At 44.8% G+C, this 17,125-nt stretch overlaps 1 protein-coding gene across 8 annotated transcripts in view; it reads left to right on the forward strand.

The window, feature by feature from the left end:
* The window catches only part of METTL15 (methyltransferase 15, mitochondrial 12S rRNA N4-cytidine), a 123,329-nt gene extending 106,496 nt beyond the window's left edge, over positions 1-16,833 (forward strand). For 6 of the 8 annotated variants that reach the window (XM_075567305.1, XM_075567306.1, XM_075567304.1 and 3 more), the window contains 2 exons: positions 2,974-3,152; positions 16,250-16,833. In XM_075567305.1, the coding sequence (XP_075423420.1) occupies positions 2,974-3,152; positions 16,250-16,692 (622 nt within the window). In that variant the 3' untranslated portion in view covers positions 16,693-16,833. Of the gene's footprint in view, positions 1-2,973; positions 3,153-15,378; positions 15,484-16,249 lie in introns of all 8 variants that reach the window. The other 2 variants (XM_075567311.1, XM_075567310.1) reach the window with 2 other exon arrangements.
* Positions 16,834-17,125: the final 292 nt, after the last annotated feature.

Below are 17,125 nucleotides of genomic sequence, written 5' to 3' on the forward strand. Positions count from 1 at the left end.
GGGAGAGAGAGACACAGAATGGGGAGAGACAGACAGAATGGGGAGAGACAGACAGAATGGGGAGAGACAGACAGAATGGGGAGAGACAGACAGAATGGGGAGAGACAGACAGAATGGGGAGAGACAGACAGAATGGGGAGAGACAGACAGAATGGGGAGAGACAGACAGAATGGGGAGGGAGAGACAGTATCGGATGAGCGAAGGGAGAGACAGTATCGGATGAGCGAAGGGAGAGACAGTATCGGATGAGCGAAGGGAGAGACAGTATCGGATGAGCGAAGGGAGAGACAGTATCGGATGAGCGAAGGGAGAGACAGTATCGGATGAGCGAAGGGAGAGACAGTATCGGATGAGCGAAGGGAGAGACAGTATCGGATGAGCGAAGGGAGAGACAGTATCGGATGAGCGAAGGGAGAGACAGTATCGAATGAGCGAAGGGAGAGACAGTATCGGATGAGCGAAGGGAGAAACAGTATCGGATGAGCGAAGGGAGAGACAGTATCGGATGAGCGAAGGGAGAGACAGTATCGGATGAGCGAAGGGAGAGACAGTATCGGATGAGCGAAGGGAGAGACAGTATCGGATGAGCGAAGGGAGAGACAGTATCGGATGAGCGGAGGGAGAGACCGTATCGGATGAGCGGGGGAGAGAATATAGAGAAGAGGGAAGGGGGGAAAGGAGAAAATGGAGGAAGGGGGGAAGGAGTGAATGGAGGGACACACACAGAGACACACACACAAAGCCCTGATCCAGAAAATGACACAACCCCCTCCCTTAATAGCCACGCCCCCCCACCCCTGCTCTCAAATTATTGCAGGACAGCCGAGCGCTCATGCTTGGAGAGTTGGTGACGTCACAGCTCTCAAGCATGCGCACGCTCAGCGGCAGCATGGACGAAGCCTAAGCTCGGCCTAACATAATGGCTGCTTCAGTCAGTGCACTCAGCAGCTACAATGTATCCTTATATTACTAAGGTAACATTATCTATTGTTACAGTTTGCAGCTCAAACTGTTGGCAACATTTGCAACAAATTATTTCAATCAGCAAAGTGTTGTAAAGATCTTTTACTGCTTGGGAGGTGTGCTAAAAGCTGCTATTGAAATCAAAGGATGTTTTAAAAATGATTACAAAACGAATTAAAAAAAAACCCAGAAAGTTTGATGTAATACTACAGAACTGAATTATTTAATAAAACATAAATAAAAAAATAAATAAATAACGCATACAATGTCACATGTTTTGCTACTTTTGAGTGCAAGAGGACACAATCCTTGTAAATCAGCAATCCCTTACACAGGGGGGGCTCAACTCCAATCCTCAAGCCCACCCCAACAGGACAGGTTTTCAGGATATCCCTGCATCAGCACAGGTGGCACAATCAGTCCCAGCTTTAGCACAGGTGGCTCAATTAGTTCCTGCTTCAGCACAGGTGGTACAATCAGAGGCTCAGTCTGAGCCTCTGAGCCTCTGATTGAGCCACCTGTGCTGAAGCTGGGATATCCTGAAAACTGACCTTTTTTGGGGGGTGGGGGGGGGAGGAAGGGGGGTAGGCTTGAGGACTGGATTTGAGCACCCACTGCTCTATCAAATTATTATCTGTATAGTTATTATCTGAGGGCTCCTGGTACTGTAGTAAGAAAGCTAAAGTAGGGTTTTCTAATTCAAGAGATATTCACTGGAGAAGTACCAGCAACAAAACCGGTCCTCCTGCTGTGGCAGCCAGTAATGTATGGTGATACCATGTGTCCTAGAGACATGATGTCCTTATCACTGGCTCCCTGGCATTAATGTCTCCTCAAGCCACGGGCAAACCGTCAAACCTGTCTCAGACATGTTCCAAACACAAATACCTAATTGAATATGAATCCCACATGTCGTTTTCAAACACAAGGACGTAGCTACTTAGTTACCATTTTATGTTGGCAAGGCCACAAAATAAGAAAAGGAACTCGTATGCACAAAAAAGAAGTGTGGGTCTGAATAAGAGTACACACGAATACCTTATTACTATGCTTCTCATCACTTTTACCTTTTTGCCACATAAATTCATTAATGTCTATGCCAATTATTTCTTCCATGATGGGCAGTTACCTATATGTACATAGTTTGTGCTTCTAAATATATATTCTATTTTGTTGGTTGATGTTCAATTCCAAATTTCAGATGTACACTACACATTAAGTTATGGTGAGTAAAAAAGGGATCAAAACGCTCCACCGTATAGTGTACAAGAAATACAAATATCCCTTGTGAGCAACCCTGCTTTTCCCCATTATCTCTTAGTATACAATGATTCCACTGCAGCTAGGTATTCTGGGAAATGACATGCAAAAGAGTACACGGCGTCATTTTTACTTCCAATACAATTTATCATGGACCCCAATAAGCTTCTGCCTGCCGCATTACACAGCTTTTCAGCACAGCCTGGGTTAAAGAAATGCAGAGCCAGTAACCCTACTCACAGACAGCTATTTCGAAACTTTTGGGTCGCACCAGTGCGAGGTTGGTATGCTGGCTATGCAACATGAAGCTGGTAGTGGGTATAACCAGACATGAAATAAATTATGGTGGGTAAAAAAGCGACAAAAACCATCCACCGTAGTACAGGGTACAGCAAATAAAAATATCACTTGTGAGTGCATTGTACTAAAAAGGATGAACTCTTTACTCACTCATACACCAAACAAAATATAATTCATGCAGCTAAAGTAGCTCAGTTTAAGATAGGCTGATGCTTTGAAATAACATATAAAGTTTTTGACAGATAAAGCAAGAAACTTGAAGTAATGCAAGATAATTTGAAAGACCGAAGCTATTTCTGGTTTCTCAGGACGGCTTTGAGTTATTTTATCGTCTCCAAGGCACGCCTATGCAGAGTGTGTATTTGGCTTCGTGTCCCCTTCCTATGAAGTTTCACCTCTTGTCAATGAATCCTGACGTCAGTGAACTAATTGGCTCTCCTTGTGCGTAGGAACCCGGACATGCCCACCGCTGCTGATGTTGTGAATGCTTTAGATCAACAGGCGCTTGCGTCCATCCTGAAAGCATACGGGGAGGAGAGATATGCCAAGAAAATAGCTTCAGCTATCGTTCAAGCACGTAGCATATACCCCATCACCAGAACTCAGCAGCTAGCCGGCATTGTTGCAGGTACCCTCATTAATTCTGAACTGTGTCTGAAAAAGAAGAAAAAAATATTAATCCCCACGGTCCCAGGGGGATCTGTTTGTGCTGGAAATCGTGCCGGATTTAATCTCGCCTATCCTTCTCCGATGTCAGCTTTTTTAATTTAATTTATTTTTTTAAGCATCATTTTTTGTTGTTGTTGCGCTATAGTTCGCTGGTGAGTTTTATAATCACAGTTTCTACATTAAAAGGATTTCTCTGTTATGCCTATGAAGGCGAAATATGGAGTTACGAGAGCAGAGGGAATTTGTGATGATTACTGCTGCTTAGCATTCACATGCCACTTATTGCTTGGGCTTGTCGTAGTGTTCACGTCCTGTGTTTTATTATTTAAAAAATGACACGCATTGGCCACCAGCACAAATGCTGCAATATGAATCATTCTATTCTAACTATGCGGCTAACCAAGGTAGCTGAGGCATTGATGAGTTCTTGCAGTTCTTATGAATACTAACTAGATCGGCCCATGGGACATATTTAGTTAATTCACACTGGCGACAATTTATGTCCTGAACTAATGCTAGGTAGGAGGTAACTTGTTATTGTTGCAGTCCTAGGCTGGAATAATCACCATGTTTTCTTATGACTTCCTTAGTACACATATTTAATACTTTGATTTATGGTTAGCCGGCAGGGCAGGACTGAAGGTTGCAGATAGTTGAGCATCTTCCTACCTGTCTGCAAATTACCATGCAGAAGGTGAAAACAAGACTGATTGTGAGGATAGACAACACCATCTCAACCTTCTACATCAGGGCTGGGCACCTCCAGTCTTCATGGTCCACCAACAGGTCCGGGTTTAAGGATATCCTTGCTTCAGCACAGGTGGCTCAATCAGTCCCAGCTTCAGCCTCTGATTGAGCCACCTGTGCTCAAGCAGGGATATCATGAAAACCTGACCTGTTGGTGGCTCTTGAGGACTGGAGTTGCCCGCCCCTGTTCTACATAGAAAACACTGGAGGCTTCTCGCAATGTAATAAAGACGCTGAACACGACTGCACTTTATACCTTTTAACCCATTCCCGACATCGACAGAGGAACTGTATTACAGAAAGCACATAGAGTATAACAGTAATAATAATGGTATAATATAATAGTAGCATAGGAACCCATTATAGGGGGAAGGATATTCCTGTTGGTGTGAAGGCTCACGTGGAAATATCCTCCCGGCATTTTCCTATTTTTTTTTTTGCCACTGATGTAGTATGTTTACAGCCCCTAATCAAGATAACATTTTGAAGAAGATATATAACTTGCAGCATCTACAATTAATAAACTAAAGATAAGAACCCAGATAAAGTGTTACTTCGGGGGGGTGGGGGGCTTACACATTATTGATTTTACAATGACCCAGGCTGCCACGATGGTGCATTAAACAGACTACACAGCCATGCTGCATCTCTTCCAATAAAAAGGAATTGGACATGTATCTGCTGTGATGTACCAAGCGTCAGCACATTCAATTACCAGCTGTAAGACGGCAGTGGTCAGCTGTTCCGTGGTGTTTTGATTGGTTATCTCTGAGTCATAACCTTAATTGCCATTCCCTGTGACACTACACTTCCTGTTCTGTCATTATTACCCCCTAAGTTCCTCGCATTGTACGTGCTGTGTTTTAAATGTGTATACCAGGTTTCTGTAGCTCCCAACGCCGCAGCATTTTATTGATTTCACGCCGCTGCCGGGCCCTCTGGCAGCAGAAGAGGTTAACAGAAGGGCTTGTATATCTCACACTTGTTTCTCTGTCCCTGTTGACTTTCCAGTCGTGATCTTTGTGACGCTGTTTGAACAGGTTTTTAAATGAGCAAAATGGGAAAACAATTTACAATGTCACAGTTGGTCAGGTTGAAAAGGGGCTAATTAATCGCATTGCGGTCACCAATGTCTTAACGATCATTGATTTAACAAGAAAGAGAAACAAGTCTTATCCCATGAATCAGATGTAATTAGGTGGCTGATATTCACCATTCACTATTTGTAGTTGGCCTTGAAATGAAGGGAACAGCTGTTGCAGTACTGTATATAGTGGTGTTAAAAGGTTTTTTGGGGAGCTTTGTAGGAATATTTTGAGGGGGCCCCATATGTAACCTCATTGCTAATCTCCACCCTTCAGCTATAGGTAAAAATAAAAAGTACATGGTTGTTGTTGTAAATGTCCTTGCTCTGTTGGGAACATTATCCCCGTTATCCACCAGGAACCGGTAACTATTAAGGACCCAACTGAGTGAGATGAGGTTACACGGGGAAATAACAGATTGGATAATTCTGATGTCAATATTTTACAAAGAATAAGACCCCCTTGAGCTTGCTGTCGTTCTAAACCACTTATTTTGGCTATGCTCAAGTTTCACCTTTGACATTCGGGCCGCTCTGTTAGCAAACAAAAAGCAGCTTCATTGCACTTCTGATGCATACTAATCCCACTTTAATAGAGTTCAGGCCCTTCAATCCCCTCTGGCTGCGACCGAGCTACAGCACCATCCGCAATAATCCAATCTCAGGTTATTCCCTGATATAGAAAGGCTTATCCTGATCACATTTCACTTATTTGTTGCTGGTCTAAAATAATTTCCCAATATTTGTAACCATTTGGTTCTGCACATGTTCTGTTATTGGCTCCAGGAAAACAGCGGTGTATGTACCAGAGCCCTTTCCTGTTCCCCATTGTTCCAGGTTTGCTCTTGTTTTCTTGATGCACCGTACTGACCTAGAATTGACACATGGGCCGTGATTCACTAAGCGCCGATAAGTGCTATGCAAGCTCAATCCCGTGCTAACAGCCATTTACTTGATCGAGCCCCAATAGCCCTCATCAGAGGTTACTGATCTCCCGCCTGTCTTTCTATTGGCAAAACACAATCCTCTTTCACTCTATTCTGCTCTGTGACTCAGGACACTCTTGTCAGGAGACTCTGGTCTGTGACCCAGGACACTCTATGTCTGTCTTTTTCGTGTAACCTTTTCACTGACAGCTTATAACAGAACCAATGTTCTTGGCATTTTATTAAAAATGACATGGATGATATTGTATACTAAATGACTTGCCTAGGCGCCACAGCTCTCTACTAAATTATAAAGTGTGATACAATCAATTAAATGATGTTACCCGACAGGGTACTTCTCAAACCTTCCAGGGATGATATTGTATGCATCAGAGTAAAATCATGTCAAACTTTTATCAGTCCCAGCTCCAAATTGCAATCTTCCTTACTGTCCTGTGCCTACTAACTGTCTCATAACTACCTGGAAAATACAAATACCGGTGCACAAACTGGGGGGCGCGAGACTATTTTTTTTTGGGGGGGGGAGCTCACTTACCAAGCTTCAGTCTTCGCTTCAGTCCACGTAATTTGACGCCCATTGCCACGGACGCTGCGGGTCGTGTGATGTCACATGACCCCCTGGCGTCTTTTGACGCCGCATTAGAGGTAAGGGGGGGGGTGGGGCTCCACACAGGGGGAGAGCAGACAGGGGGGGTACAGTGCAGGAAGTTTGCACACCCCTACTTTAATGCTGGGGTGGCCAACTCCAGTCTTTAAGGGCTACCAACAGGTCAGGTTTTCAGGATATCCCTGCTTCAGCACAGGTGGTGCACTCTTTCACTGAACCACTGATTGAGCCACCTGTGCTGAAGCAGGGATATCCTGAAAAACCGACCTGTTGGCTACCCCTGCTCTACTGTACATAATATAAAAACATAGTCCCTTGCTCTTTAAAGCACTACACATATATCGCACCCATCACCCATCCATTCTTCCTTAAATAGGATATATTGCATTGTGAGCATCTTATCAGTGATTGCATACAGTAAGTCAACAGCTTATCAATTATGGATCACTCATTACAATGATTGGGATTCCTAAGTTCCATAATAAGGTGTTAAGGAGGAGGCGGCACATGTACAGTACTGTGAGACACTCACGCGGGAGTCAAGGATGCATAATGCACTTACAGTATGTACAGCCGGAGGAGCTAAGAAAACATTGCCTGGCAGGTTATTTCTGCACCAAGGCTTGTAAATCAGAATTAAAATCCATAACTTGGTACAGTACAATTTTGTTTTGACATCACATCCTAAAAAATATCATCTGGTTGTGGGTGAAATCGGGTAAATGATTTGAGCCATTTGTTATGCTAGTCTCTTCAGGATGGGGATGCATATGTACAGCAAGGATACAGTGATTATTTTAGCTGGCTGCATTTGTTCCCTGTCCTTATCAGTTGTCATGTAAAACCGCCTCTCCAGTGTATTGCTGTGAATGAGTAGCTTGATAAGAGCAGTATCTACATTTTGACACATTAACCTACACAAAGGCAAATGTACTACTCTGCGATCTGAACTGCGAGCGTCTTTCTTACAACTGTTCTGTGTCCGCACGCTTTGTGGAATAAAAACCAGTTTTACCACCCTCGGGTCTTTATGGAAAAATCAAATGCAGCGGAGACGTCGCTTTGTGATTGGCTGATGGTGTTTGAATAATGAGGGTGGCCCATAGCAACAATTAAATGTATGCAAGAGTGAAGCTGCGTACATGTGAATGAACAATAAGCTGTGATAGATATCACAATGCGCAGCACACGCTGTACCAATATTTGTCTAACTGCTGCAATCATTTGTGTTGTTACTGTTATTGTTAGTTGATTGCTACATTATACTGTATGTGCCATTCTGACTGCTACAATTCGGCAAGATCTGACTGATGCTAGGACAACAATGTACAGTTCTGTGATGTACAGCAGGGGTCTCCAACTCCGTTCTCAAGGGTCACCAACAGGCCAGCTTTTATGGATAATCCCTGCTTCAGCACAGGTGGCTCAATCAGTGGCTCAGTCGAAGATCGGGCCACCTGTGCAGAAGCAGGGATTAGCCATAACTGAGTTCGAGACCCCTTCTGTACAGTATGACCAAAACACGCATTAACTTGCCATTCAGCTATGTTCACTAATGCCATGATCACCCTTTAATGGCCATTCCTGCATTTTAGTAAATATACCCCAATATTACAGATTCTAAATGAATAAAGTGTGGCTTTTACATATCAAGCTGTCTCTCCAAGGAACATAAAACGAGTGGGGGAACAAATGCTGTCCTATGTTTGCATCAAACGGAGGAAATGTGTTTGTCAACTTTTCTACATTTGATGGAAAGTTCCCATTGCCTCCCAGCGCAGCGCTGCTTAAGATACTTCTATGGCTAGCAACACATTATGGCACATTATTGCGTGCTCCCAAGGGTGGAATTTTATTTATTTATCAAATGTTTTACCAGGAAGTAATACATTGAGAGTTACCTCTTATTTTCAAGTATGTCCTGGGCATAGAATTAAGATGACAAATAATACATAGTTACGTTACATAAGTGAACAGGGTACACATTATATTCAAGACATGGCATGTACAGTTACAGATAATATATATTATAGGCGTATGTAACAGTTACAGACCAGATTAAAATGTGAGATAGCTTTACTTTTGAAAGAACTTAGGCTGGTGGCGGCTGTGAGAGTCCCCGGTAGACTGTTCCAGTTTTGGAGTGTACGGTGCTCCAAAAATGGAGCAAGGGGCCCAGCAACTGATTCATTCCACTGCTTCCCATATCAACTATTGACTCATGTAGGGCAAAATCCAATCAAAACCTAATGATAAAACAGCACTAGGCAATCCAGATACAGAATGACTAACAAGGGAATTAATTCATAAAAAACCACCAAGTTGGCATCAAGATTTACAGTCCAGCTGCTTTTTAATTTGGTACGACCATTTTATTTGTTAGTTTTACATATGAATCATTAAAAAATAAACCACATGTCTGACCCCTGCGCTGGCGCGGATAAGGACATCGCCATTTCTGCTGTTATGTATGGGTTGAAATCTTTAAGACGTTACTGTGTATTCGGATGCCAAAGTGCACTCTGGAAATGCAGGAGGGTTGCCATGGTAATTGCCTTTTCTTATTTAATATTTTTTTTTATTTTTTAGCAGTAAACAAATATGCAAAAATCCCTGTTTTGTTTGATGTGGGTCATTGGCGCTACCTGTTACATTTCACATCTGGCTATTCAAAATGTGCGTGTGGTAACCAGTCTTTCATCACTTCCATAGTGCTCACTAATAAATAGGATTATTTGTACTCTTAAAAATGGTGTTTGCAAACTGCCTTGCATCAGACATTTCTGATCATTAAGAGACACTTTTCAAACCACTTTGTCGAATATTATTTAAGCTACTCCTAAAATGAGACTGTATCCACTGCAATCTTGCACTAGGTTTAAGTACTATATATATATATATATATATAGTACTTAAACCTAGTGCAAGATTGAGGTACCCGATCGGGTACATCTGGCTACATCTAGTCTCATTTTGGTTTATTACACTCATACTGCTTTGTACAACATTTTTCGTGGCACATTTCTCATTTTGTAGGAATGTCCTTATATCAGGATTTCTCATGTGTATATTATAACATTTGTATTTTTACTGATTACTGATATACCTGTTGCCCTTCATGGGATTTTGTTTAGGACCGGCCGGTCATCAGATTCAGTGGGATCTTTTGATTCCCTCTGTGTTTGTTTAGATCATCCTCCTCTGCCCTTTTTTTTATGTCACCTGGGCATCCTGTTTAGAGGCTGTGTGTACATTTAGCGGGATTTGAGTTAGACTGTGTTCTCCACGTTTGGTATTGTTTTTAAATGTATGTCATTCTAGTAGGTTTCATGTGTTTTTTTTGTCCATGATTAATAGACCCTTTTGCATTCACAATTATATACTTTTTGTGATCAGAGTGCTTTCTATTGGGATTTCTGTCTTTTTTGTGTGTTCATATATATATATATATATATAGTGAGCGGCCTTCACCTCCCCTCACCCCCCTTCACCTCCCCTCACTCACTTCCCCTCCACCTCCCCCCCCCCCCCCGGCGCCGCTACAGTCAGCGGGGGAGCGGAGCGAGCGAGCGCGCGCCCGGGACACAGCGGGGGAGCGGCCACAACACGCTGCCTCCCGCCTCAGATCCACGTGGGAGCTGCCGGACGGGTGAGTGAGCGGCCGGACGGGTGAGTGAGCGGCCTTAACCTCCCCTCACCCCCCTTCACGTCCCCTCACCCCCCTTCACCTCCCCTCACCCCCCTTCACCTCCCTTCACCTCCCCTCACTCCACTTCCCCTCCCCCCCTTCACCTCCCCTCCACCCCCCCTTCACCTCCCCTCCACCCCCCCTTCACCTCCCCTCCGCCCCCCTTCACCTCCCCTCACCATCCCCCACCACCCCCCCCCCTCACCACCCCTCCGACCTCACCTCCCCTCCTTCAACGCCTTTCATCCGCCCTCCCGTCTCTGCCTTTCGCCCACCCGCACTTCTGCCTTTCACCCGCCCACCGCTCACACCCCTGCGCCACATAGCCGCCGCACGCACTCAACAGACACCCGCCACACTCGACACACACCCGCCGCCTCTCACCCACCCCACACACTCAACACACAACTGCCGCATCCTGCCCCTACGCAACAATATCACTGACCAGTTTTCACCCGCACTCGCCACACACCCGCCGCCTCACACCCTAGCAGGACCCCGACCCACAGCCAGCACTCACTACCCACGCGCCACCTGTACTGAACACCCACCCGCCGCCTCACACACGCTCACACCCTAGCAGGACACACGCCTCACATTTTCACATCACTTATGTCACCAAAATATACATTGTACTGTGGTGTGTTTACAATAAACCATTTTTATACAACATCGTATTACATTTTCTTCCATCTTTCTTTTCAACATTATTATCCAACCTTTACAACAAATACTCACCTATTGTTCCACGATTTATAAATAATACTACCTATTACGGATTTACATCCCGGGCAATGCCGGGTATATCAGCTAGTATATAATATTGGTTTAAGTAAAAGAACCGTGAATCACACATCTGGACATTTCATAACTCATTGTCAAACAACCAAAGTAGGTGCCGTGCACAGTAGTGGTTATACAGTAGGTCTTAATGGAAACCTTGTGACCTTTCAAAGTGACTGCCCATGGAAGAAGGAATCATTGCTTGGAATAGGTGAGACTATTTAGCTAACGACCTTCTCTTATTAGTTTGTGCAGTATTTTGCATGCCACTTCTTTCATCGTTGCCAATATGGTACAATCTGATTTTCTAAACATGATCCATTAAGGCTGGCACAGCGTTCCCCGCTGGTAAGCAACACATTGCAGAGCACTGGAACTTTTAAAATCAAATCATATAAAGGGATTTTATTGGTTGGGAAATATTATCAGTGCAGTGGTGAGATGCAAAATTCGTAATGGGTGCAGTTCTCTTTTAAGGATGGACACTTTTCAGTAGTACGTTTATTCATGTAGCACAGGAGAGGCCGACTTCAGTCCTCACGGGCCACCACCCTGCCTCACGGGCCACCACCCTCTAAGACTGCACCACCTGTACAGAAGTAGGGATGTCCTGAAAACCTGACCAGCCGGTGGCCCTTGAGGACTCTAGTTGTCCGCCCCTGATGTATATGGATACTGTCCAAGAATACATGGCACTTTTTGCTTTATCTGTTTAACGAGAAAGTGCCTTTCTGATTTGATTTTAAAAGTCACGTCAGAATAGCAATTTCCGTGTGAACAACAAATATACAATCCCCAAAGTTTTAGTATCCTTTGCAATGGTCCATGAAAAAGTGAAATCCCAGGGCTCCTATATTACTCATATTCTAATAAATGCATTGTTCATTTCAGTCACAAAACTAAGACCCCCGGCCCCACTCCTCCCGTCTGCACGCGCGCCTGGCGGCATGGCGGCGCATGCACAGACTGCAGCCACGATCGGCAGTCTGTGGTGGAGAGCGGGGGCGGGGCCATGATGTGGGGCGCAGTCATGAAGGGGCATATCTGCCCTTCGATTGGTGCGCGCCGACCACGTGATCGCGTGGCGGCACGAAAAAACAACATTCTTGTCTTCCCTGGCAGCATACGCGTCACAGCGCTTTGCGCGCCCACACATACACGGGCACAGGGGCCTGCCTCATAGAGGGCTGCGCTGTGGTGTGTGGGGCGCATGCAGAAGTGGCCACAGGGGACCCGGCCTTAGGCTAGTAGCTTAGTTGTACCTTTAAGCTTTATCGTGATTGGTTTAGCAAATTACAAATTCCCGTTGAGGACGGATTATTAAGGGGAGTCTTACTTATTAAACAAAAAGCTAAAGCAACAGCTCCAATATTAAAACTTCATGATTTTGTTCATAGTTTTTCTTTTTCTTTTTGTTCTTTATGACGACCTAAATATGTAAAGCCGGTTATATCTAGGTTCATGGACTTTAATTAACAGCTAGAATATTGTAATATCACTTGAATTTTTGATTGGTGAGAATTCAACACTGTATTAAGCAGCCCAGACAAAAGGACATGAATTGCGTCACTGGGACTTATTAAATGTGATGCAAATTTAAAAGACGAATTCCAGGCAAACAGGTGCGAGATCTGAATTAATTTTTAAACTCTACCACTCGCACTCACTCTGGGGAGTTCAATGCATCCCATTGACAGCCAAAGCACGTTGATGATTGAATTCACAAGCCTAACATTTTCAAAGCATTTTAACATGGGAATCTATAAGGTTTTAAGGACAGTGTGTAGCATCGGGGTGTCCCAAAACTGAGAATGTTAATTTCTCTCTCTGGGATTTCAAATCATTCATCTTGCCAGGAGCACACAGAGTTTTTATGAATGAAATCCATCTTGCAGGCTCTGCATACAGAATACTCTTCTATTATCATTTTGTTCCATTAGCGAGCGAGATTCTGTTTAACTTGTAATATCATTTCCTTTGCTGAATTACCATCAGCCAATTTGCAGTTTGCATTTGATCTGCATTCGGGAAGACCCTCATGATGCCGGGAATTAACTCTTTCAGTGTCAAAGGTAACATGCTGTATTCTAGCTTCCAGCGGCCCAGATTCTGTAAGCTCTGAAGCTAGCTTCCCATCGCTCAGGAAGATTTAAGCTCCATTAATTTGAGCAATGGAAGTGCGGCCTCACAGCATATTAAAAAAAGGGTGTTGCTGACTGTTTACTTATTTTTGGTTGTGCCATCAAATCTTAATAAGAGTTACCACAGCCTGCTGATACTAGCTGATATACCCGGCGTTGCCCGTGATGTAATGTTCTGGCTCCCCCATCCTCCCTCTCAACTCCCTTCCCCCCCTCTTCACAGCTGTTCAGAGCTGCGCCCCCCTCCCCCCACTGTTCACAGCTCCGATTTCCCCCCCCCAATCAATGCTTTGTCCCCCCCCCGTTCACAGCTCCGTTCCCCCCCCCTGTTCACAGCTCCGTGCCCCCTGTGTGTTTGGCAGCTGAGCTGACTGAGGGAGGAAGTGTGTGTCAGCCAGTCAGTGAGTGTGTGTGTCAGTCAGTGAGTGTGAGTGTCATTCAGTGAGTGTGTGTCAGTCAGTGGGCTTCCCCCCTTCTCTCCTGATTCCCTCTGCCCCCTCTCTCCTGATTCCCTCCCCCCCACTCTCTCCTGACTCCCTCTCCCCCCCTCTCTCCTCTGACTCCCTCTCTCCTCTGACTCCCTCTCTCCTGACTCCCTCTCTCCTGACTCCCTCTCTCCTGACTCCCTCCCTCCTGACTCCATCTTACCGGGGGCAGCTGCAGGAGGAAGGGGGTCCTTCCGGAGGCTGCCCGCCCACTGCCTGTCCATTCGGCGCCGCCATCTTACTCCCTCTCTCCTCTGACTCCCTCTCTCCTGACTCCCTCTCTCCTGACTCCCTCTCTCCTGACTCCCTCTCTCCTGACTCCATCTTACCGGGGGCAGCTGCAGGAGGAAGGGGGTCTTTTTGGAGGCTGCCTGCCCACCCCCCCACGCGCAGAGCTGTGTCGCATGCTGCTGCTGGCCAGGGCTCGGGTGAGCTTGGTGGATTCCCTGGGGGGAGGTGAGCTGGGGGGGTGATGGGGGTGGGGAGGTGAGCTGGGTGAAGAGGTGTGTGTGTGTGTGTGTGTGTCAGTTGGGTGAGGCCGAGGGGGAAGGTGAGCTGCGGGTGAGGAGAAGAAGAGAGTGGCAGTTGGCTGACGTCATAGAGCCACCAATCTGATTGGCCAGAGGCTGAGGACCAATCAGATTCACCGCATCTAGCACCAGACTCACAAATTTCAATTTTATTATATATAGATTTCAAAGATAGACAAAACACTTACACTTCACAAAGTCAAAAACAACCGCATAAAGAAGTTACACGACATTGCTACACATCTTCAGTGTGATTCTGTATGTATTTAATGCAAATGAAACACACACTAGTAGTATTTCAAGCTAAGTGGCATGCTCTGCACTATCCGTTTTTTTGAACAAAACTATTCACCTTTTAGATGGGGCTAAAGTCCTGTGAAAGCTGTGTAATGTGCAGGGTTCGGAGTGCTCACGGGACTGTAGTTCTGCCAGGGATGCACATCAGAGCGAGTAACCAGTGAAGGAACTTGTCAATGGCAAAGAGATGACCACGTATCACGTGCTCCAGTGGTCTCAATGAAGGTTGAAGTGTTCAGTAGAACAGGGTCGACGTTTAGGTACGACCTGGGTCGAGTACTCAAGACAAAGATCCAAGGTTGGACCGAAACGTCGACCCTCTTCCAAGAAACACTCAAAGCTGTGGACAGAATGTATCAGGTCCATTATAATGCTGGACCCAGCCATATACACACCTGCTCTCACCCACGCCTCCCTGCCACCTCTTCCCCTGCTAATGGTTTTAACCCATCTAATTTAATACCGTTCCAACTTAAAATTTACATCACAAAAGAAGCATCCCAGTAGCTTGGACTCATGGCTGCTGATCCACAGTCACTCCTACCAACCATTGTGGCCAAGCACTGCCATCAAAAGGCACTTATTCCCTCACCTGTTGTCTCTGTAACTTTCCCAACATACCACCTAGAGTGTAAGCTCTCCGGGGCAGGGATTTCCTTTCCTATTGTCTGACTTTGTTGTGCTTATTCTATTATTATAATTCCCCGTACTGTCTTTGAGAAGTGCTGAGTATGCTGTGGGCGCTATATAAACAAAGATATACATATATACATAATGAAACGATAAAGAAGAGCAGCTCGGGATATCTGTATTATACAATATAAGCAATGACGACTTTCACTAGTTACTAATCTCTTCGATGTTTGCTTTGTCTAGAGTCAGATCTAATTTATATCGTTGTAATGCTGCTTTACAGCTACTCGCAGAAAGATATGCCATAAGATGAGATTTTTAAAGGAAGAAGTACAGGAAAGAGGTGAGGTAAAGTAAGAGTTTTGTTTATACCAAGGGTGCTCAACTCCAGTCCTCAAGAACCCCCCAACAGGTCAGGTTTTAAGGATATCCCAGCTTCGGCACAGGTGAGTCCATCAATCTTCGACTGAGCCTCTGATTGAGCCACCTGAGCTGAAGCAGGTACTGATTGAGCCACTTGTGCTGAAGCTGTGATATCCTGAAAAACCTGTCCTGTTGGGGGACCTTGAGGACCGGAGTTGAACACCCCTGATTTAGGCATAAGTGACGGAGGGCTAAAAAAGGTTCTGCTAGTCTGAAAGTGTCGAGGAAGGATAGCACTGGGGAAAAAAATAATTTCCTTCAGAACAGTCTCTTGTTTCAGTGGACTGTCTAAATATGGTTATTTTCAGATTTCTGCAGAGGAGACTCATGTGGGCAAAGGTTGACACTCTAGAGTAGGTAAGGGGGCGGGGGGGGGAAGCATGTCCGGATTTTCAAAGGAAAAGTTCAGACTTAAAGGGATTAGATATTTCCTTTGACAAACCAAGTGCAGTTTCTTAACATTTGCAAAATTAGAGGGAACTCCATGTATATTTCATAACAGAAGTCTTTCAAAGTTAATGAATAAATAACATGACCACCACAGAGTTTCTTATCGTCTAAAATATTTACCAACTATTTTGGTTGTGTCGTTCATTTTCACAGCTATTTGGTGGTGACTCCGCATTAGTAATATCCCTTGTGTATGTAGATATTGGAACTGCACCTTTTTGACGTTTGTTTTTCTTAACAGGAGCCTTTCCAGGAGCCGCTCTGTATGCGCGGAAAGATCTTCTCCAACGTCCAGCACATGTCGCGACCAAAACTTTCCAAGCCCTTCGCATCTTTGTGAATGATGAACTCAATGAGCTTTATGCTGGGCTCAGCACAGCTCAGAAGTTCCTGAGAACAGGAGGGCGGTTTGTTGCCATTTCTTTCCATTCGCTGGAAGACCGCATCATTAAGAGATTCCTCCACGGAATAGAGATGACGGAGAAGCCAAATCTAGGTGTTAGACAGAAGATACGGCAAGGTCAGAGAAGCTGGAAAGACGCGGAGGATGCAGAAATCCCAAGCATGCACTCTAACTCGACATGGACCGTTCTACAAAGAAAGGTGCTGACACCCCAATCCCAAGATGTTCTAGATAACCCAAGGGGGAGGTCTGCAAAACTGAGAGCCGCTATAAAACTATGACAGTGCCTGTGTTTTCTAAAGTTGCACGAATATTGCAAGCAGATTTTCATGCTAGCAATCAGGCCAAATCGAGTCGATATATTTTCATGAGATAATATTTGTTTGTGCCTGCAGTGAATAAAACGAATATACCTGCTTGTAGATTATGCGGTGGATTCAGTAACTATAAATGTAACACCTGCTGATGTATTGACTATAGTCATGTTTCGCCATTCATTTTGGACCAGCTTGGAAGCATGTGTTTTGAAAGGAAATAAATGTTCCAGCCACGATGTAAGTGGATATTCTGAGAAATGTCACTTTAGCCAGTTTAGGAAATAACAAGAAGATTCAAGGATGGAGCAAAAAGCGGAGCACAGCTTAGATAAAACGGGGGCTAAGCAAAAAGTTTGAATTAAAAAGATGTTTTTATTAAGCGAGTGACAGCATGGAG

The sequence above is a fragment of the Ascaphus truei genome, chromosome 12, assembly GCF_040206685.1.
Source record: "Ascaphus truei isolate aAscTru1 chromosome 12, aAscTru1.hap1, whole genome shotgun sequence".
Taxonomy (NCBI): Eukaryota; Metazoa; Chordata; class Amphibia; order Anura; family Ascaphidae; genus Ascaphus; species Ascaphus truei.